This window comes from Schistocerca nitens, chromosome 2 (genome assembly GCF_023898315.1).
Source record: "Schistocerca nitens isolate TAMUIC-IGC-003100 chromosome 2, iqSchNite1.1, whole genome shotgun sequence".
Lineage (NCBI taxonomy): Eukaryota > Metazoa > Arthropoda > Insecta > Orthoptera > Acrididae > Schistocerca > Schistocerca nitens.
This window is the reverse complement of record NC_064615.1, coordinates 1,011,372,627-1,011,395,458: the sequence shown is the minus strand read 5'-3', so window position 1 is coordinate 1,011,395,458 and position 22,832 is coordinate 1,011,372,627. Positions and strand designations below refer to the sequence as shown.

The 22,832-nt window shown below is 44.8% G+C and overlaps 1 protein-coding gene across 1 annotated transcript in view; it reads right to left on the bottom strand.

The window, feature by feature from the left end:
• Positions 1–22,832, bottom strand: part of LOC126237361 (probable ATP-dependent RNA helicase DDX46) — a 165,510-nt gene that overhangs the window by 133,762 nt on the left and 8,916 nt on the right. Inside the window, exons 2-6 of the mRNA XM_049947429.1 lie at positions 16,053–16,136; positions 14,394–14,483; positions 12,277–12,403; positions 4,815–4,941; positions 479–651 (exon numbers count right to left, since the gene is read on the bottom strand). Of these exons, the coding sequence (XP_049803386.1) occupies positions 479–651; positions 4,815–4,941; positions 12,277–12,403; positions 14,394–14,483; positions 16,053–16,136 (601 nt within the window). The remainder of the gene's footprint in view (positions 1–478; positions 652–4,814; positions 4,942–12,276; positions 12,404–14,393; positions 14,484–16,052; positions 16,137–22,832) is intronic.

Here is a 22,832-nt window from a genome sequence, read left to right as displayed (position 1 = left end):
GCCTTTACATATATCTGCTTGTGTCTGTATATGTGCGGATAGGTGTGTGTGTGTGTGGGGGGGGGGGGGGGGGGGGCGCGCGCGCGTGTATACCTGTCCTTTTCTCCCCCTAAGGTAAGTCTTTCCGCTCCCGGGATTGGAATGACTCCTTACCCTCCCCCTTAAAACTCACATCCTTTCGTCTTTCCCTCTTTCCTGATGAGGCAACCTTATGTTGCGAAAGCTTGGGTTTTTTGTGTGTGTTTGTGTGTCTATCAGCATACCAACACTTTCGTTTGGTAAGTTACATCATCCTCGTTTTTAGATATATTTTTCCCATGTGGAATGTTTCCCTCTATTATATTTATCTTATAATTGGTTTAATATAGTAATAAATTTCAGATATTGAATGAAAATACTGAAATGTGATACTATGATTTATTCCCTTCTAGATACAAGGGTGTAAGATGATTATTTATGTGGTTCACCTTCTTATTACCTTCATAAAAGCATCTAATGGATCGACTTCATCCTCCACTTCAGCTTCAGCTTCAGCTTCACCTTCTTCTTTATTTTCCTTATTTTCCTTGTTTTCCTGTTTGTCTTGTTTTTCTTCTTCCTCATCACTATCATCTTCCAGTGTCCACTTCTTTGCCGGTACTGGAAGATTAGCTGTAACATAAAAATACCTTAAAACCATTCATATGAACTCATTAAAGTATTCAGGTATATTATAAAGAAGTACAGAGTTGTCCACTTTTCAAAGTAGGTTTGTCTTACGGGTGAATCTAAGTTCTGCTAAACTCTCAGAAGTTCTCTCCGATTATTTGCCGAATACTTATTTAAGAAACCATTTTCAACAATGGCTCACTACAAAGTGATTTGTTACATTTGTTTCCTCAACTACCTATTAGATTGTATCACTGTGAAAATGCCTGCATGCCAGTGCAAAAACAGTGTGTGGAATATGTGTGGTGTTTCTACAGGAAATATTTCCACTGACTCATTGTATTAGCTATAATAAAAAGCAACTCTGGTGCCTTTTTATCATTTTGCTCGAACACTGACAGTTGAAATGCATTATTACAGATACATTCTCTTCTTTCTTTAGTGCTACCATCTTATGGCAGGTTTAAACTGGAGGCTCTCGATTGTGTATTGTTCTGAGCATCTTCCTTCATCTGTTAGTGTGTGTGTTTTCTTGTAATGTTGTCCACCATTCCAATTCTCTTTCCTTCCACTTTTCTTTCTATAATTCAATTCTTTGTTGCAGACAATTCATACACAATATATGTTCCAGCCAAGACTTCTTTTCTCCTTCCTAATCACTTCTAGTTATCTTCTTTCACCCCCTCTTTTTCTTATCCTTAAGTCTGTCAGTCCACTTCACCTTAAGCATTCTTCCCCACAACCATACTTCAAAACTTCCTTTCTTCTTTGTTTTTAACTGTCCATGATTCAGTGCTGCACAACACTACATGCCGCACAGAACATTTAGCAAATCTTTTCCTCTGCTCCGTTGGAATTATTCTAGCTGGTATTAACTTCTTCATCTTTTCGAATGCTCACTTTCCAATAGATATCCTCTTCCTCATTTCTTCCGTGCAGCTTCCGTTCCATGTCGCTGAACTCCCCCGGTACAGAAATGACTTAACTTGTTCTATCATTTTTCCGCCTCCCTTCTTGCTTATTCTCATCACTTTTGTCTTTCTTATATTTAAATTCACTCCATACCTAATGCCCTTTCTTGCAAAGCTATTCAACACCTTCTGTAGCAGCTCTTCTGTTTCCATAAGTACTGCTTGATCATCAGCGTGCTTTATAGCCTTTATCCTTACCCCCCCCCCCCCCCCCCCCCCAAATTATAATGCATCTTGCATCCTCTACGGCCGTATCTATAACTTCTTCTCCATATAAATTGAACACTTTACGTGAACATCTTTATCTTGCACCTCGTTCAATGCTCGTTTCTTCTGTCTCCTCATGCCCAACTCTTACTATCACATTTTCCTCTATTAACCTTCTATCTTTTCAGCCTATTCCAATATCTTTTAAAATTCTCAACAATACACTACAGATGACTATATTGAATGCATTCTCCCAGCAAATAAACCAAATACACACCTTCTTGTCCATTTCTATCATTCTCTTTCTAATCGTTCTCAAACAACCTATATCATCTCTTGTTCCTTTACCCTTTTTGTCTCCAAACTGGTCTTCCCCAGTATTTTAGTCAATTTTCCTTAGTATCACTCTTGCTACTAAATGTGTAACACAACTGATAATACTAAATATCCTATAGTCTTTACATTATTTTGCAGGGCATTGAATTTTGTTATTGAATTTGGACCTAAGACTTTCAATGCCTCAGATGGTATTCTGTCACAGCTCAATGCTTTCTCCTTCCACAATTCTTCACCTAGTTTCTACAATCCCCAATTCAATACCTTAGGATTTCAGTCTTCTTGATTCTGTTCCCCTTCATCTTCAAAAACCAGTCTCATGACACCAGCCTGTACGCTGTACAACTCTTACACATAATCCATCCCTTTCTCCTCCTCTTCTATACATACTGTCTTCTTTAATGTTTATTTAACATTCGTTATTTGCTAATTTCCCTTTTTACTACAGATTTCACTGCTCTGTACATTTCTTCCAGTTTTTCTTTCTTTTCCAATTCTTCTAATGCCTCACATTGTTTCCTCATTCAATCTTCTCTAGCTCGTCAGTTATCCCTGCTACATCACTGTCCAGTTTTCTACACTGTCTTCTGGCTTCTTCCGAATTGTTGTTTTGCCATTTCTTGTGCACATCCATCTTATCTGTCAAAGGACAAACACCGGTAGACAAGCACGAGAGAATGAAGAATGCATATGGGGCAGCATGTCCATCAAAAACAACCACTGTGGAATGGGTGCCAAGTTCCAAAGGGGTGTTGCTGATTCATGATAATGTGCATCCCCATAACGCAAATGTTGTAAAGCAGAAGTTGCACCAGCTCGAGTGGGAGACACCTGAGCATCTGTCCTATATTCCTGATATCTCCCCATGCGATAATCACACCTACGATTCCTCGAAAAAGGACTTGAACTGCCAATGCTTCCTGGTGGATGAGGATATGCAACAGGCAGTTACGGACTTATTCACACGGCAGGACACGGGTTTTTACCAAATAGGTATCTTCAACCTCGTGAGATGCCAGCCTCAATGCTAAGAAATTTTTTGATCATCTTATAGTTTAAAAAGATGGCACAATGTAGAAAATAATGCACTAGAAAAAATTAAATGGCAGTTACTGCCATCACAATGTTCGCCGAGTCCAGGCAGAAAAACAACAACAATATGGAAAGGATAGATTGCTACTTGCCACATGGAGAAGGTGTCGACTTGCAGATAGGCACAATGAAAAAGACTGCTAAAATATTTAAGCTTTTGGACAAAGTCCTTCTTCCAAAGAAGAAAATACATACGCATTCGCACAAGAACTCATATACACGTGGCCACTACCTCCAGCAGAGCACCTGGAGACAACAGCCATATCTGCACGAGTGGCGCTTGTGTGAAGATTTGTGTGTATTCTACTTCAGAAGAAGGACTCTGTCCAAAACTTTAAATATGTATGTGGTGTCTGTTCATTCAGACATGTCCTAAAGAAATGGCAAATTTTGACCCAGTAGCCACTTTTGGATTAAGACACAAAGGAATTATAGACATTGGCTGTGAGTGGGAATTGATTGAACCTTAGTCTCCTCCTTACTAGGCAGATGCTCTGAACACTGAGTCGTCTGGACTCAGTGGTCACTGCAACTGCACGGACGACTATATTACACGCCTCCTGTCAGACCCAAATTCTCAACTTACCCAGTCACTACCACTGTAGTTCCCCTTATCCAGTACCCTATTTACTCATGGCTTTTCACTGATACTGAAAGAACACACACCACATATACATAATTAAGACGATGACAGCCAATGATCTCTTCTGTGCAGGTGCATACCACACACTAACTCTTACGGGAATCTGTGAAATGCCACAAGTAATGAGGATAATAGGCAAAGAGCACTACATTAATGTTGTGTTAATAAGTTGAGAATTTGGGTCTGACAGGAGGCGTGCTACAGCAGTCAGTGCACTTGCATTGACCACTGTGTCTCAATGGCTCAATGGTCAAAGCACCTGCCTAGTAAGCAGGAGACCCAGGTCTGAATCCCGGCCCAGCACAAATTTTCAACTTTCCCTTTGATTTAAATCAAAACCCACTCACAGCCAATGTCTGTAATTCATTTGTGTCTTAATTAAATATTTTAGATGTCTTTTTCATTGTGCATGGCTGAGATTCAATGTCTCTTCTATGTGATCAGTAGCAGTCTATTACTTTCATATTGTTATTATTGAACTCACTGTGGTTAAAACGAAACCTAAATAATTGATAACAAATAATAAATAAATTACAGTGATCACATCAAAGAATTTGCCTTACAGAGACTTCTACTTCCAAATAAAAACCAAAGAGTTTATCTACAATGGACCTTTACTACTTTTTAAAACTGTTAGCTACAAAAACTGCTGCTCCTAATACTATGAACACCACAAATAATTCCAGAATGAGATTTTCACTCTGCAGCGGAGTGTGCGCTGATATGAAACTTCCTGGCAGATTAAAACTGTGTGCCGGACCGAGACTCGAACTTGCACTTGCCCACGAAAGGCAAAGGTCCCGAGTTTGAGTCTCGGTCCGGCACACAGTTTTAATCTGCCAGGAAGTTTCAGCACAAATAATAATTATAATTAATTTTATATGTGTGAATAAAGAAGAGAAAAACATATCTCCCACCTAGTAGGTTTCCTTTGATTTCCTTCTTTGTAATCTCCAGCTCCTTCTTCTTCCTCTCTGCTCGCCATCTCTCAATTCTTTCTCTGCGTTTCTGCATTTCTAGTTCTAATCGTTTCTGCTCTGCTTCCTGGTAAGGCAGAGAACAGGTATGAGAGCTAAGTAATGAACACAATCACAAATTAATATAGCTACTGAATGTATTAGTACATGGCTTCAACATAAACCCTGAGCACAGCACAATTAAAGGTTTTCTATCATTAGTGCTGTCAACATCTGATCTCATGATGACTGGAAATTATCATACAGCACATTTCTCTTCAGCATCATTACACTGCCGTGAGCTGTGGCGCATGCAGTGTAGTGTATCTGTTAGCATCACTGGCTGGCATGCTGCGGATCATCAGTTCAAAGCTGATGCGAGCAATTATTTGTTATTTAGTATTCATCATTTCAGGAAGGTTCTTGATAAAAACATTTGGTGAGAATCAATAGCAAGTCCCCTTCGCAGAAGAACAACTGAAGAACAGGGTCATGCCACAAGATGTTAACCATCACAACAATCCTATTCATGCCAGTCAACTGCAAATGATTATAGTCAACCTGTCGGTGATAGCTCATTGCTGCACCATGCACTTAAGTACCAGCCACTAACCTAGCTGCTGCATTCAGAAAAACTAAGTGAGGCGACCATCTGTGACGGTAAGACCACTACAGATGAAAATTGTCCACTGACAACAGTTACCAAGATGACAGGAAATCTCAGTGACATGATCATCAATGCACAACAAGTCAGGGCACTACTGTCTAAGGGGCTTCTTTTCCTGCAATGTCAAATGCTTACCACAACCAGCTGAAGAAATTATGTTCTGTGATGTGAAAACAGTTGTGCTGACAGTCATAAATGGGAATTGTGTCCAGCCAACAGGAACATATACTGTGAGAATAACTATCAATGACACAACACAGGCCTTTGAATCTGTTGTTATGACATACGATAGTGACGATGTTATTCTCAAACGGGACTTTTTGCTGCCATCAATAGCAATCATTGACTGTGAAAGATCAGAGCTCCAGACAGACGAAGATATTCCAAACAAGAACCCGTAACATAGATTGGTCTGGGTGGTTGTTTGCTGTTGAAGATACTGTTATTTCACCACTGTCAACAACACATGTTCCAGTCATCAATCAAGATGCACAATTAAAATGTAAAGTTTTTGTCGAAAGCAAGAAGTTACTCATATTCACAAATAGATCTACATGCCAATGACGATTGAGAACCTTGTGGTGAAGGAGAACTCTGGATCACTAAATGTCAAGAGCAGCCACAATTCGTCCCTAAATGTATGTGCACATGGGACAGCCAGGAAGAGCAGCTTAGTGTCATTAACGAAGAATCTTGTACCACTACCACTATATGCAACGCAGGCGAGGAAGCTACTATCTAACTGCCCATAGGGTCTGGCCTGAGCAAAGAACAACACAGTGAGTAATAGCCACCCTGCATCAATTTTTGGATGACTTCAAAGGCAGAGTGGAGAAAGGGCAGCTCAAACAGCTCATGATAAAACACCAATTTGCCAGTTCAATACGGAGTGTTACTGGGTGAACACCTTCAAATGTAGGGTGCACAACTTGCTCTACCACCTGGAATACATGATGTGTCTTTGCTGTCTAGACAACATTGTCGTTATCTCAAAGACATATGCATAACATCTAAGCTGACTGATAACCATGCTGACGTACAAACAAACTACAGGTCTCTAACTGAATCCGAGAAAGTACCTCTTCGTTGTATAAAAAATAAAAACCTTGGAGCACCTAGTACATGACGATTGAGTCTGTCCCAATCTGGAGAAAATAAGATCAGTCACAGGTTGTCCAACTCCTCAGCACATTAGTGATGTAAGAGGTTTTCTCACAAGGAGCTTATACTACCAGAGATTCATAAAGAACTTCAGTACCAAGGCACATCCCTTGCCATCTTTAGCAGGGAGATGCCAAATTTTCATGCAACGAAGTGCAAGAAAGATCTTTCCTTGTCCGTAAAGAGGCACTATCTTCTTCTCCAGTTCTAAAATTGTATGACAAGAATGCCGAGACAGATCTTCACACTGCTGGTAGCAGTTTTGGGATACAAGCAGTCTAGTATAAAATCGAGATGGTGCTGAAAGGGTGATAGATTACGCTTCCACAGTACTCTCCAAGTCCAAGGTGAACTACTCTACAACTGAGAAGTGTGTTTTGCAGTTGTTTGGGCCACCAACAAGTACCAGCTGTATTTATTTGGCAAACTGTTCACCATTGTGATGGATCACCATTCTCTATGCTGGCTGACTAAACTGAACAATCTATTGGGTCAACTCACAAAATCTGCATCAAGGCTTCGTGACTATGACATCACAATGGTATACAAAAACAAGAAGACTCACTGCCTTTCAAGGATCCTTTGGTGGAACACAGCAGCGTAGATGAAATCTTAATTGGTGCTGCATTAAATGACACTGCTGCTGAACAGAGGATGTTAGCAAAAATCTCAAAAAGTTCTTCACTGATTTACTTTAAAGTTTTACATGATACACTAATAAACATTCTGATGGACAGCGGGTGTGTATATATAAAAACAAAGATGATGTGACTTACCAAACGAAAGCGCTGGCAGGTTGATACACACAAACAAACACAAACATACACACAAAATTCAAGCTTTCGCAACCAATGGTTGCTTCATCAAGAAAGAGGGAAGGAGAGGGAAAGACGAAAGGATGTGGTTTTTAAGGGAGAGGGTAAGGAGTCATTCCAATCCCGGGAGCGGAAAGACTTACCTTAGGGGGAAAAAAGGACTGGTATACACTCGCACACACACACATATCCATCCGTACATACACAGACACAAGCAGACATTTGGCCTTTACAAATGTCTGCTTGTGTCTGTGTATGTATGGATGGATATGTGTGTATGCGCGCGCGAGTGTATACCTGTCCTTTTTTCCCCCTAAGGTAAGTCTTTCTGCTCCCAGTGAGGTACAGAACACTAAAAAACCACCAACCGCAAATCATTGGTTTTTGTGTCGGGTGCTACCTTGATTCCCCTGTCATGTACTATAGCGGATGTGAGGAGATAGCCGTCGTGTTTCTGTAGATATGAGTGTTTGAAGTTTTCACTATCAGATTGTGGTGGTCACGAGACAACTCTGTCTCTTTCACATCAATGTATAAGGGGCATTCAAATGAAACCCGGTCACTAGACTAAAGTAACGGTAACGATTTTATTAACACAAAAATGAATTTATACACAGTAAACATACTCAAAAATAGTCACCAAAACTGTTGGTACATTTATCCCATTGCAACACTAGCCGGTCGATTCCATCCTTGAAGAAGCTAGTAGGCCTGGACCCAGTGACACACTTCATTGTCCGTTGCGAATTGATGTCTGCGAACGGCTTGTTTTAGAGGTCCAAACACATGAAAGTCACACGGTGAAAGGTTGGGAATGTATGGTGGATGTTCCAGCATTTCCCACTGAAACTGCCGCAATGTCGTCTTCACCGCATTGTCTGTGTGCAGGCGGGCATTGTTATGCAGGAGGATAACGCCACTGGACAACATGCCTTGGTGTTTCAACTTGATACCTCATCTAAGGTTCTGTAAAGTGGCTTGATAATGCTGGGCATTGATGGTGGTTCCCCTTTCCAGGAACTTGACAAGCAGTGGCCCCTTGTGGTCAAAAAAGGACATCATGACCTTACCATAACTGGTGCACATGGCCTTTGATTTCTTTGGAGGTAGTGTTTCCATTGCTTGCTCTGATGCTTGCTCTGATGCTTGCTTTCTGGTTCAAAATGGTGACACCATGTTTTGTCACCTGTGACAATATGCGACAGAAAGCTGTATTCATCCTCATGTTGCAGATGACTCAGAGACAGCGCCATTTGAGTATTGCGCTGTTCGGCGGTCAGTTGGTAGGGAACCCTCTGGGCACAGGTTTTCGAACATTCAAGTGTTGGTGCATTAAGGTGTGGGAGGTGCCCACGCTAATACCCAGTAACTGATCAATCTCGTCCACAGTGATTCTGTGGTTGTCCAAGACTAAAGCATTCACTTCCACAACCATTTCTGGTGTGATGACACGATGAGCCTGTCCAGGACTCGTGCCCCTCAAGGAATCGTTTGTGCCATTCCCCAACAACTGATCGATTTGGACTTTATTCACTGTAGACAGCCTTCTTCCGTCGACACATTTCACGGCCTCCAACTCCCTCCACCGCCAAAAACTGAATCTCTCCTTGTTGTTCCTGTTTACTTGCCTGCATGTTCGGTAGTGGATGATGACTTGTGCGACCACCTTCTCTTTGGCGTGAAACCACACTGGCGCTATGTAACATCAAACGGTGCACACGTGTCAGTTTCTCTACCAATAGATGGCACCACCATACCCGCAGTTACGTGGTGCCACCTTACGTGTAAGGCATAGGTAGATGCACTGACCAGGTTTCATTTGAATGAACCTCATATATTTTAGTGGAAAAAGTTCAAGATTTATCTACATTAGCAAGCATTTATGAATATTTTTGAATGTTGATAAATATTTTGAATGTCCTAAATTATTCTCAAATGGTCTAGATTTTACAATGTTCTAGAAAGTTCTGGAATTTTTTTAACATTCCCAAATGTTTCAGAATGATCTCAGTGTTCTATAAAGAAGTGAGTAGCATGGTACTTTGTTTCAAATTATGGCACTGTTGAATACTTCAGTGTGTTATGTCCTGCGACTAGTGCTAGTGCGCCAAGTCTTGTGTTGCTATGCATGCGTGTTTGAATTTGCCGCCAACTGTATCAGTCCGAGCTGGCTGCTGGAGACCACCTGTGGGAGGTATGCGCACAGCTGGTGGCCACCTGTGAGAGGCATGCACACTGCGAAGTGGTTCGTTCAAATGGCTCTGAGCACTATGGGATTTAACTTCTGAGGTCATCAGTCCCCTAGAAGTTAGAACTACTTAAAACTAACTAACCTAAGGACAACACACACATCCATGCCCGAGGCAGGATTCGAACCTGTGACTGTCGTGGTCGTGCGGTTCCAGACTGTAGCGCCTACAACCGCTCGGCCACTCCGGCCAACCACAGTGAAGTCTCCACGGCACCATCTACCAGTGCTCACGCATATACACTCCTGGAAATGGAAAAAAAGAGCACATTGACACCGGTGTGTCAGACCCACCATACTTGTTCCGGACACTGCGAGAGGGCTGTACAAGCAATGATCACACGCACGGCACACGCAAGGCACAGCGGACACACTAGGAACCGCGGTGTTGGCCATCGAATGGCGCTAGCTGCGCAGCATTTGTGCACCGCCGCCGTCAGTGGCAGCCAGTTTGCCGTGGCATACGGAGCTCCATCGCAGTCTTTAACACTGGTAGCATGCCGCGACAGCGTGGACGTGAACCGTATGTGCAGTTAACGGACTTTGAGCGAGAGCGTATAGTGGGCATGCGGGAGGCCGGGTGGACGTACCGCCGAATTGCTCAACACGTGGGGCGTGAGGTCTCCACAGTACATCGATGTTGTCGCCAGTGGTCGGCGGAAGGTGCACGTGCCCGTCAACCTGGGACCGGACCGCAGCGACGCACGGATGCACGCCAAGACCGTAGGATCCTACGCAGTGCCGTAGGGGACCGCACCGCTACTTCCCAGCAAATTAGGGACACTGTTGCTCCTGGGGTATCGGCGAGGACCATTCGCAACCGTCTCCATGAAGCTGGGCTACGGTCCCGCACACCGTTAGGCCGTCTTCCGCTCACGCCCCAACATCGTGCAGCCCGCCTCCAGTGGTGTCGCGACAGGCGTGAATGGAGGGACGAATGGAGACGTGTCGTCTTCAGCGATGAGAGTCGCTTCTGCCTTGGTGCCAATGATGGTCGTATGCGTGTTTGGCGCCGTGCAGGTGAGCGCCACAATCAGGACTGCATACGACCGAGGCACACAGGGCCAACACCCGGCATCATGGTGTGGGGAGCGATCTCCTACACTGGCCGTACACCACTGGTGATCGTCGAGGGGACACTGAATAGTGCACGGTACATCCAAACCGTCATCGAACCCATCGTTCTACCATTCCTAGACCGGCAAGGGAACTTGCTGTTCCAACAGGACAATGCATATCCGCATGTATCCCGTGCCACCCAACGTGCTCTAGAAGGTGTAAGTCAACTACCCTGGCCAGCAAGATCTCCGGATCTGTCCCCCATTGAGCATGTTTGGGACTGGATGAAGCGTCGTCTCACGCGGTCTGCACGTCCAGCACGAACGCTGGTCCAACTGAGGCGCCAGGTGGAAATGGCATGGCAAGCCGTTCCACAGGACTACATCCAGCATCTCTACGATCGTCTCCATGGGAGAATAGCAGCCTGCATTGCTGCGAAAGGTGGATATACACTGTACTAGTGCCGACATTGTGCATGCTCTGTTGCCTGTGTCTATGTGCCTGTGGTTCTGTCAGTGTGATCATGTGATGTATCTGGCCCCAGGAATGTGTCAAGAAAGTTTCCCCTTCCTGGGACAATGAATTCACGGTGTTCTTATTTCAATTTCCAGGAGTGTATATGCACGGCGCAGTGCTAACCGGCTCTCTTGTGTGTCTTTCCAGTGTGCTGTTCACTTTAGTGTACTGTGCCGTGTTACGTATGGGTTCATGGATAAAGCCTCATTTGGGTTACCCTAGCCACCAATTGTGTAGCAAAATAGCTCACAACGGACGGAGCAATGAGGACATAAAAACCAGACTAGCATTGGCAAAAAGGGCGTCCCTGGCCAAGACAAGTCTACTTTGTATCATACTTAGGCCTTCATTTGAGGAAGAAATTTCTGGGAATATGCGTCTGGAGCACACGATTGTATGGAAGTGAAACATGGACTGTGAGGAAAACTGGAAAAGAAGATAATCTAAGCATTTGAGATATGGTGCTACAAAAGAATGTTGAAAATTGGGTGAACTGGTATGGTAAGGAATGAGGTGGTTTTCCAGAGAATTAACGAGGAAAGGAATATACGGGAAACACTAACGAGGAGGAAGATAGGACAGTAGGACATCTGCTAAGACATCAAGGAATAACTTCCACAGTACTAGTAGGAGCTGTAGAGGAATACACCCTGCAAATAATTGGGGACATAGGTTGCAACTGATATTCCTAAAGGGCCGCATCAAACCAATCATGATACTGAAAGAGAGAGAGGAGGAGCGGGGGGAGGAGGGGGGGGGGAGAAAGAAACATGAAATTAGGTGAAAATATATTTGTCACCCACAAAAGTTCTACTAGCATCTTATATAACTTTCCATACAACACATTAATTTGCTATTTAAGACCAAACAGTATTTATTGTCTTTTATTTTACACAAAGTGCATGTAACAAAAACACTTTAGTAATCTAACCACAGAATTTTTGAAGTTCAAGTTACCTTATCAAGAGCTGTAGGGTCAAATGCTTCATCCTCTTTCTCATCTTTTTTCTCCTTTTCTTTGGAAGGAGATCTAGATTTCTCCCTGCCAGATTTGCTTTTAGACTTTGATGAGGATTTTGATTCCCTGAATCAAACAACACAAACTATAAAATAACAACAAAAACAATCAATTTTTGACAGTTATAATGTAATTGGACAGATAAAAAATCTACTCTCCAAGCGGCGGCAGGTTCAAAATGGTTCAAATAGCTCTGAGCACTATGGGACTTAACATCTATGGTCATCAGTCCCCTAGAACTTAGAACTACTTAAACCTAACTAACCTAAGGACAGCACACAACACCCAGTCATCACGAGGCAAAGAAGCGGCGGCAGGACACACACATAAAAGAAGGTTATAAATATGCAAGCTTTCTCAGCCAGTGGTTCCATCCAGCAGGAGGGCTGAAGGGGAAGGAACAGGGGCAAAGGAAAAGAGCTGGAGAGGTCTAGGAAAAGGGGTAGATTTCAGAAAAGTTACCTGGAACCACAGATCAGGGGAGACTTACTGGACAGGATGAAAAGAAAGAGTCTTTCCTCCTCATCCTGTCCAGTAAGTCTCCCCTGACCTGCAGTTCTGGGAGACTTTTCTGAAATCTATCCCTCCTCCTAGACCTCTCCAGTCATTTTCTTTCATCGCCCTTCCTTCTCCTTCAACCCTTCTGCCGGAAGAAGGGGCCACTGGCTCCAAAAGCTTGCATAATTATAACTTTCTTTTATGTGCGTGTCCTGCTGCTGCTTGGTGAGTAGATTTTTTACCTATCCCATTAAAAATCATAAAATGTGATCAAAAGTATCTGGACACCTGGCTGACAATGACTTACAAGTTCGTGGCACCCTCCATAGGTAATGCTGGAATTCAATATGGTGCTGGCCCACCATTAGCCTTAATGACAGCTTCAACTCTCACAGGCATTATGTTCAATCAGGTGCTGAAAGGTTTCTTGGGGAATGGCAGCCCATTCATCATGGAGTGCTGCACTGAGGAGAAGTATTGATGTTGGTCGGTGAGGCCTGGTACAAAGTCGGCATTCCAAAACATCCCAAAGCTGTACTATACGATTCAGGTCGGGACTCTGTTGAGGCCAGTCCATTACAGGGATGTTATTGTCATGTAACCACTTCACCACAGGCCGTGCTTTATGAACAGGTGCACAATCGTGTTGAAAGATGCACTTGCCATCCCCAAATTGCTCTTCAGCAGTGGGAAGCAAGAAGGAGCTTAAAAAAATCAATGTAGGCCTGTGCTGTGACAGTGCCACACAAAACAACAAGGGGTCCAAGCCCCCTCCGTGAAAAACACTACCACGCCATAACACCACCGCCTCCAAATTTTACTGTTGGCACTAAACATGCTGGCAGATGACGTTCACCAGGCATTCGCCATACCCACACCCCACCAACGGACTGCTACATTATGTAACATAATTCCTCACTCCACACAACGTTTTTCCACAGTTCAATCATCCAACGTTTATGCTCCTTACACCAAGCGAGGCGTCATTTGGCATTTACCAGTGTGATGTGTGGCTTATGAGCAGTCGCTCAATCATGGAATCCAAGTTTTCTCACCTCCCGCTTAACTGTCATAGTACTTGCAGTGGATCCTGATGCAGTTTGGAATTCCTGTGAGATGGTCTGGATTACAAATTACAACTCTCTTCAACTGTCGGCAGTCTGTCAGTCAACAGACGAGGTCAGCCTGTACGCTTTTGTGCTGTACATGTCCCTTCACGTTTCCACTTCGCTATCACATCTGAAACAGTGGACCTGTGGATGTTTAGGAGTGTGGAAACGTCGCATACAGACGTACGACAAAGGTGACACCCAATCACCTGACCATGTTTGAAGTCTGCGAGTTTTGCAGAGCACCCATTTCTGCTCTCTCACAATGTCTAATGACTACTGAGGTCGCTGATATGGAGTACCTGGCAGTAGGTGGCAGCATAATGCACCTAATATGTAAAATGTATGTTTTTGGGGGTGTCCAGACACTTTTTATCGCACAGTGTAAATAACAAGTAACTAGCTGTATAAAACTGCTTTTGTTTTATTGTGATAATACATAATCTTACCTTTTTCTCTCATCTCTGTCCTTTCTGTGCCTGTCTCTCTCAGAATCTCGATCACGTGATCGACTACGTCGACTGTAATGAGTCTTGGATCTGAAAAACGTAAGACATAAATTAATTTTATGTTACTGCAGTAATAATCTCTCACATTACAGTCCCTGAGACAAATGACTTGTATGGACAGTACATGGGACCAGGTTGCAGTGCTGCCAGAAGTAGCTTATGGCACTTGTTTTGACTACTCTCACATTCTAGCGGTAAGATCTAAAACTGTGACAACAAGCAGGTCATATTTGTATGTGTAAATTTGTTTTCGGTTACTAGTTCCCATATATAAAAACAAAAGTTGGGAATGAAGCATCTAGTATACTGAATTATCTTAAGATTGTGTGTGATAATTCCCAACAAAAGTACAAACTACTGCTCATACACTGTTGAACATTCACAGTCCTTGTTTTTGTAATTAAATATTTGCATTATTAACTTGTTCTATAACAAGCAAAAGAGCAATTTTAAAGTATATTAACTGCTGGCAGAGTGCGTAGGGACTAGATTCTCAACAGGCGCAGCGTCAGGAGGCTGTGGAGCATGGAGGTGGGGACAACAGAGTGAAAAATGAAAGGAGTGGAGAAAGATGGGTGGATGTGGTGGTAGAGGATGGCAAACAAAGAGGGTGGGAGACAAGGATGGGGAAGAGGTGACAGGACAGAGGGGATGGAATTACTGGGTGGAAGGTGTGGGGGCAGTATCATACTGTTGGTTGAGGCTAGGATAATTAAGAGACTGGGATAATGTGTTGTAAGGATAACTTCCATCTGTGCAGTTCAGAAAATCTAGTGGTGGACGGGAGGATCCAGATGGCTCGCCACTGAAGCAGCCACTGAAGCCGAGTATGTTATGTTCAGCTGCATGTTGTGCCACACGGTGGTCTGCTTTGCTCTTGACCAAAGTTTGGGAGTGACCATTCATCCTGGTGGACAGCTGGTTGGTGGTCATAACAATATAAAAAGCTATTCAATGATTGCAGCAGAGCTGGTAAATGACATGACTGCTCTCACGGGTGACCCAGACCCTGAAGAGGTAGGATAAACCTGTGACAGGACTGGTATGAAGTGCTGGGTGGGTGGATTGGGCAGGTCTTGCACCTGGATCTTCCATAGTGATAGTGTCCTTGTGGCAAGGGTTTGAGATTGGGAATGGCGTTGTGATGGACTAGGATGTTGTGGAGGTTGAGTAGGCCACAGACCACCACTTGAGGAGCAACATTCCAGACACCACCTCTGTAAGTTACCCAACCTGCTGACATCCTACTGCCGCATCAGATCTAGATGGTTTTATTCACAAGATATGCACAACTGTTGTACAATCATTCAGGAAATTTATATCATTTATCAATAAATTTAAGAAACTAAGGTTCAAAACTGTATGTCACATTTTCTAAATAGATATTTTATGAACAAATCACTATTAAATGTCCATGGAGTACAATTCATAAACAAGATAGTAACACATGGCAAACAGCAATGGTGATTAGTAATTATACCACATACAATCAACGTCGAGCATGCGGCACAGCACACAGTGATAGTACAAGTCCTTTAGTCACATCTTCTCTCACCTTCACTCTATTTAGACAAGCAACCCTTTTCATTTTATTAATACCTTTCTCGGCTTCTTGATCTTCGGCTTCTTTTCCTGTCAGCACTTCTAGATCTGGACCTACTACGAGAACGCTTTCGGTGATGCCTGTATGAAAAGAAAAAAATAACTTATTAATTGAGGTGTAATAGCAATTACAACAATTGTATTGCCTACTCTATTTAATTACTTTCATTATAATGAAACCATAACCAACTTAAATCAAGATGGCTGGACGGACCGAGCATGAGCCTTCATCCTCTCGAATAAATTAGCTACTTCACTTGTTTCCCCTCCCAAGCGACACCATCTTACTGCAGGGAACTTCAATGCCTGGTGGGAAAGTTTGCATGGCACAATGAAGCTGAGGCCTATGTCGCTACTAGCAAGCTTTAGCAGAGGGGCCTTGTGAACAGTGTACAACCTCTTGGAGAGGGAAGGAAAAAGACATTATTGACCGTATAGCAAGGATGCCATCCCCACCAAAGCAATCAGAGACCATGGACTATCAACCTGCATCTGTTAAACCACATTGAAACTACAAGAAGATAGAGCCAATGGACAATAAGATAACAACCTCTGGATTGAAACGGACCATGAGAATTGGATTTTGGATTGTGCAGACCCTCTACAAGAGTGGAAAACTACAGGCCAAAGCAGAATTTAACAAATATAAGTTAAGTATTATGGAATTGAGTGAAGTTCGTTGGAATTAGTATGGCAGATCCAAACCAAAGTCCAAGTTCAAGTGTATGACTTTTCTCTATTCAGATAAAATACATGCAGATGATAATCATGTGAATAGTGCTGGCATAATGCTAAACAAAACAGCAGAGAGCAAGACTGTGGCTGCCATGCTCTACAATATCCTTTCGTCCAGGAGTGCTAATCCAGCACGTGTTGCAGAACTTCTGTGCAGTCTGAAAGGTAGGAGATAAGGTACTGGTGAAAGTAAATCTTTGAGGATGGATCATGAATTGTGCCTGGGTAGCTCAATCAGTGGAGCACTTACTTGTGGAAGGCAATGGTAATGGGTTTGAGTCCTAATCTGGCACAAAGTTTTAATCTGCCAGGAAGTTTCACATCAGCAAACACACTACTCCACATTGAAAAATTCAAAGCAAAGCAGGAAGGAAAAGCTGACAAAATCATATTATGTAAACTGAAGATGGAGGGGAGAGGGGGAGAGAAAGCAAAGGAAAGGGAATGAACTTATGGTGTCAGCTGCATCAGGACTTTGTGTGGAACCAGTGGCAATGAGTGAAAATATGTGCAGGACCGAGATGTGAACTCGGGATTTTCATTTCCTGAAACTGATTCTGCATACAGCACTGATGCGGCTGATATCATCAGTTACTTCCCTTTCCTCCCTCCCCCCCCCCTTCAATTTACATAATATGTATTACAGCTGCAGTTTTCGCATGATCTCTGTTCTTTCAGACAAGTCCAAAACAACAGACACCAGGCATTCATATGACAGAATCAGGACAGCAAGATTTACATGACAGATACGGAATATAGCTGTCATCCAATGTTTCATTCCCACTGGACAATCATAGATAGAATCAAAAACCACTTCTGTGCTGAACTGTAAGGGGTAATCAAATGAAAATGAGACCAATGGAAAAATGTTGACATTTTATTATTTCAAAAGTAATCACCACAATTGTTAATAAATTTATCAGTGTGAAACAAGGCAATCTACGCCTTCTGCAAAAATGTTCACAGTTGCGGCTATGGAATTATTACTGTACCCCAGGCATACACAGTGCACCTCTTTGAAGCAAAAAATGGCCACAAATGTTTTTCTTCAGAGCTCCAAAAGTACGGAATTCACATGGGGAGAGATTGGGACTGTGGTTGGTTGGTTGTTTGAGGGTTAAGGGACCAAACAGCAAGGTCATCAGTCCCTTGTTTCAAATGTGGTCCAGTCTGCTAATGTGACATCTCAGGAAAGTCAGAACAATAAAAGGGAAAAGGCTAAAAACGTAAAAGGGCAGTCATGTTGTCAATGGTAAGAACAAAATGAGGGAAGTCAGCAAGAGAACGAACCCAATGCTACGCTGAAGCAGCATAGGCAAGGCCACCTGTGACTTAAAAGGTGCGGTGGTGGTTGTTGGGATGTTTAAGGGGGACTAAACAGCTAAGGTCACCAGTCCCCCACTTAAAAGGTGCAACCGCTAGAATGTAGAAGTACGTATCGGAAAAGGAGACTAACCAATCCTTTAAAAAAAAAAAAAATAAATAAATAAATAAGGGTAAAAACAGAGTAAAAGAGGATCTCGGTCAGGGAGGTGAATCGGGAACCTCCGAACACGGCTTACAGTGGGAGACACCCAAACACTCACCGCCCTGCCCCAACAGCAGAGAGAGATTAAAAACCTTAAAACTGAGAATAAAAACCACTTCCCCAGAGGAAACCGAGAACCAGAGAGACTATCCGGGAATCGTCAGCCAACATCAAAGGTAAAGTGTGGGGGAGTCTGTACTTATCACGCAAAGCCAAAAGAAGGGGGCATTCAAACAAAATGTGGGCTACTGACTGGAAGGCTCCACAACCACAAAGTGGGGGTGGCTCATCACGCAAAAGAAAACCATGGGTCAGTCTGGTATGGCCAATGCGGAGACGACACAGTGTGGTCGAGTCCTTTCGGGAGAGGTGAAAGGAAGAACGCCACGGTCCTGGTGTCACCTTAATCGCACGAAGTTTATTAGACAGGGGAGTAGCCTCCCAAGAATTGGCCCATGACTGTGTGAAGTGGGATTTGATGTGAAGCCGTAAATCTGCTGCAGGAGGGGTTACACAAAATGGGGGGGGGGGTAAGTGACTGCTCCCCCAGCCAAACGATCAGCGAGCTCATTACCCGGGATACCCACATGGCCAGGGACCCAAAGGAAGTCAATGGAACAAGCAGCACGGTGAATATCAGCGAGATAGTCATGGATGGCAGAGACCAAGGGATGGCGCGAAAAACACCGGTCAATAGCAAGAAGGCCACTCATCGAGTCCGTACATAACAAAACGCGGTTGTGTTGGGACTGTTTAATAAAGGTAAGGGCCTGGGAAATTGCCATCAATTCCGCAGTAAACACCCCACATGTAGGTGGCAGCAGATGATTATCCGTTCCAACAGAGGACGTGAAGGCATACCCCACATGATCAGCAGATTTAGAGCCATCAGTGTAAAAAACAACAGCATCCCGAAACTCCCATAAAATTTGGCGGAAAAAGGAACAGAACACCACCGGGGGGGAAGGAATCTTTCGGACCTCGGCGGACATCCATCCGAATTCGAGGCCGAGGAACTAACCAAGGGAGGGTAGAGGGGAGGGAGCGAGGAAGACAGGACAAAGAAGGAAGCTGAAAATCACGGCAAAGAGACGCAAGGTGGAGCCCAACCAGTAAACCCGCCCGAGGGTGGGACTCGGGTGAGCGACGTCCATGGTCTGGGAACAGGATAGAATAGGAAGGATGAGTGGGAGAGGAACGGATAGCGCGTGCATAAGACACCAGAAGCTGGGACCGCCGAACAGAAAGGGGGGGGGGGGATCCCTTCTTCAACCAGGAGACTATCAACAGGGCTAGTAGGGAAGGTACCGGTGGCCAAACGGATACCACGATGGTGTACTGGATCCAGCATGTGCAGTGTGGAAGGAGCAGCTGAACCATAAACTTGACAACCATAGTCCAAGTGAGACAGGACTAGAGCACGATAAAGACGGAGAAGGAGGGAATGGTCCGCAGCCCAAGAGGAGTGGGCAAGGAAGCGAAGGACATTGAGTTCACGGAAACATCCTACCTTCAGAAGTCTGATATGGGGCAGTCAAGTGAGGTTGTTGTCGAAAAGAAGACCCAGGAAATGAAACTGTGGGACCACAGGCAATCGTTGTGCATCGAGATAGAGCTCTGGATCAGGGTGGATCGTAGTACGGCGACAGAAGTGGACCACCCGCGATTTTGAAGGAGAGAATTGAAACCCATGTGAGAGGGTCCGTGCAGAGGCATGCCGTATAGCTCCCTGGAGCTGCCATTCTGCAGATGCCATCGAGGAGGAACTAACCCAAATGCAGAAATCATCCACATACAGGGCAGGGGCGACCAAAGGACCGACAGAGGCCACAAGTCCATTGATAGCAATGAGGAAAAGAAGGACACTCAAGACAGAACCCTGTGGGATGCCCGTCTCCTGGGTCCGTGGAGAACTAAAAACAGTACCAACTCGAACTCTGAATGACCGATGGAACAGGAACTGGCAGATAAAAATTGGGAGTGGGCCCCGAAGACCCCACTGATGAAGGGTGAGTAAGATGTGATGGCGCCAGGCCGTGTCATAGGCTTTGCGAAGGTCAAAAAACACTGCAACCAAATGGCGGCACTGGGAAAAAGCCTGCCAAACTGCGGATTCCAAGCAAAGTAAATGATCGATTGGAGTATGTCCCTCTCGAAAGCCACACTGGTAAGGAGACAATAGATCCCGAGATTCGAGGACCCAATTGAGCCAACAGGCTACCATCCGTTCAAGTAACTTACAAACAACATTGGTCAAACTAATTGGCCGATAGCTGTCAACAGATAGGGGGTTCTTACCAGGCTTAAGGACAGGAACCACGATGCTATCCCTCCACTGAGAAGGGAAGTCACCCTGGAGCCAGATACAGTTAAACACCCGAAGAAGATGTTGTGGAGCACTGAGATGTTGAAGCAGTTGGTTATGAATGGAATCTGGGCCAGGGGCCGTATCATGAGAAGAAGATAGAGCAGAAAGAAATTCCCATTCAGTAAAAGGTTCGTTGTACGATTCTGACTCACAAGGGGTAAAACATAAGGTGGAAGCTTCAGCCCGCTGTTTCTGGCGAAGGAAAGTAGCCGGATAGGAGGCTGATGCCACTGCAAAATGGGTCGCAAGATGTTCTGCAAGAACTAATGGGTCCGTACAAAGGCCATCTGGGAGGTGAAGGCCTGGGAGGGTGGACTGCCGATGGCAACCTTGGAGAGAGCGAAGTGTAGCCCATGCCCGTGACAGAGGGACAGTAGAACCAAGGGAAGAAACGAATCATTCCCAACATATCCGCTTGCTCTGTCTGATTAAATAACGGGCTTTAGCACGGAGGCGTTTAAAGGTAGTAAGGCTAGCTACGGAAGGGTGCCTCTTAAAGTGTTGCAAAGCTCGACGGCGACCACGGATGGCAGGGGCAATGGCCGTACTCCACCATGGGACTTAGCAGCGCGAACAATCGCGTAAGACACGTCACGTAGGACATCATCAATACAACCCGACAAAGAGGGAGAAAACACGACCTGTGCAGTGTATAGAGGCCAATCGGCACATTGGAAAGACCAACGAGGTAACCTGTCCATCGGGGAGCGGGAAGGGAGCACGATAATCAACGGGAAATGGTCACTATCACAAAGGTCGTCGTGTGGCGACCAGTGTAATGAAGGGAGGAGAGAGGGAGAAGAAACAGAAAGATCAATGGCAGAAAAGGAACCACGACTGGCACTGAAATGAGTAGGGGAGCCATCATTAAGAAGGCACAAGTCATGGTCTGCAATAAACTGGTCTATATGAAGACCTCGTCTAGATGGAAAGGCACTGCCCCACAAGGGATGATGAGCATTAAAATCCCCAAGGAGGAGGAAGGGAGGAGGAAGTTGCTGAAGAAGGGCAGTTAAGGCAGCAGGTGTGAGAGTCCTGTCAGGAGGGAGATAAAGATTGCAAACTGTGACCGCAGAGTCTAGGTGGACCCTAACAGCAACAGCTTCCAATGTAGTTTGAAGAGGAATCCACATGCTAGCAATGTCTGTACGGACCAACATACAAACGCCACCAGAAGCCCGCAGGGGTCTGACCCGAATTCGACAGAAAACACGGAACCCACGGAGGGTCGGTGAGTGAGCATCAGTAAAATGAGATTCCTGGAGAACCACACAAGCTGCAGAGTAAGAAGAAAGAAGGGATTTCAATTCCGGAAGGTGACGATAGTATCCATTACAATTCCATTGGAAAACCACAGAACGATGATTTAAATGGGGGCTGAACATGCTAAAGCCAGTCATACCGCCGGGTCCCCACCCGTCACCAACAAGGAGGGGGCGACATCCATGAACGACAGGTCAGAATCCGGTTGTGAAGTCGGGGAAGGGACCTCCGGTGACACCAGAGACTCTTTGTCCCGCGACTTATGTTTCTTCTTCTTTTCAGGCTGAGATCGAGGAGGGCTGTGTGGCATAAAGGAGCCAGCTGCAGCAAGATCAGGAACAGAAAGAGACCGGGCGACCTGGGGGCCGACAGACCACAGCTCTCGCGGTCGTCGCGCGGCAGCAGACCTTTGACCTGGAAGGTGCCGGGAAGGGGCATCCCGGGAGAGATGCCCTTGACCGGCAGACGCCGAAGGAGTGGGACACTTCTCCGGCTGGGGAGGGGGAGCAGCACCCAGAGGAGAAGGTGCCACAGGGGAGGGGGGGAGGAGAGGGGTCCAGGATGGCGGTAAGGAAGGGGGAGGAAGGGGTGGAGATGTAACCAAGGCGTAACTAGATGTCATGGACACAGGGTGAAGACGTGTATATTTCTTACGGGCCTCTTTGTAAGTTAATCGATCGAGAGACTTATACTCCTGTATCTTCTTTTCCTTCTTATATAATGGGCAATCTGGTGAACATGGAGAATGACTACCATGACAACTTACACACACAGGAGAGGGAACACAGGGACTCCCCTCATGGAGTGGACATCCACAGTCACCACAGAGAGGGGCCTGTGAACAGCGGGAAGACGTGTCCAAAACGCAAGCACTTAAAACACC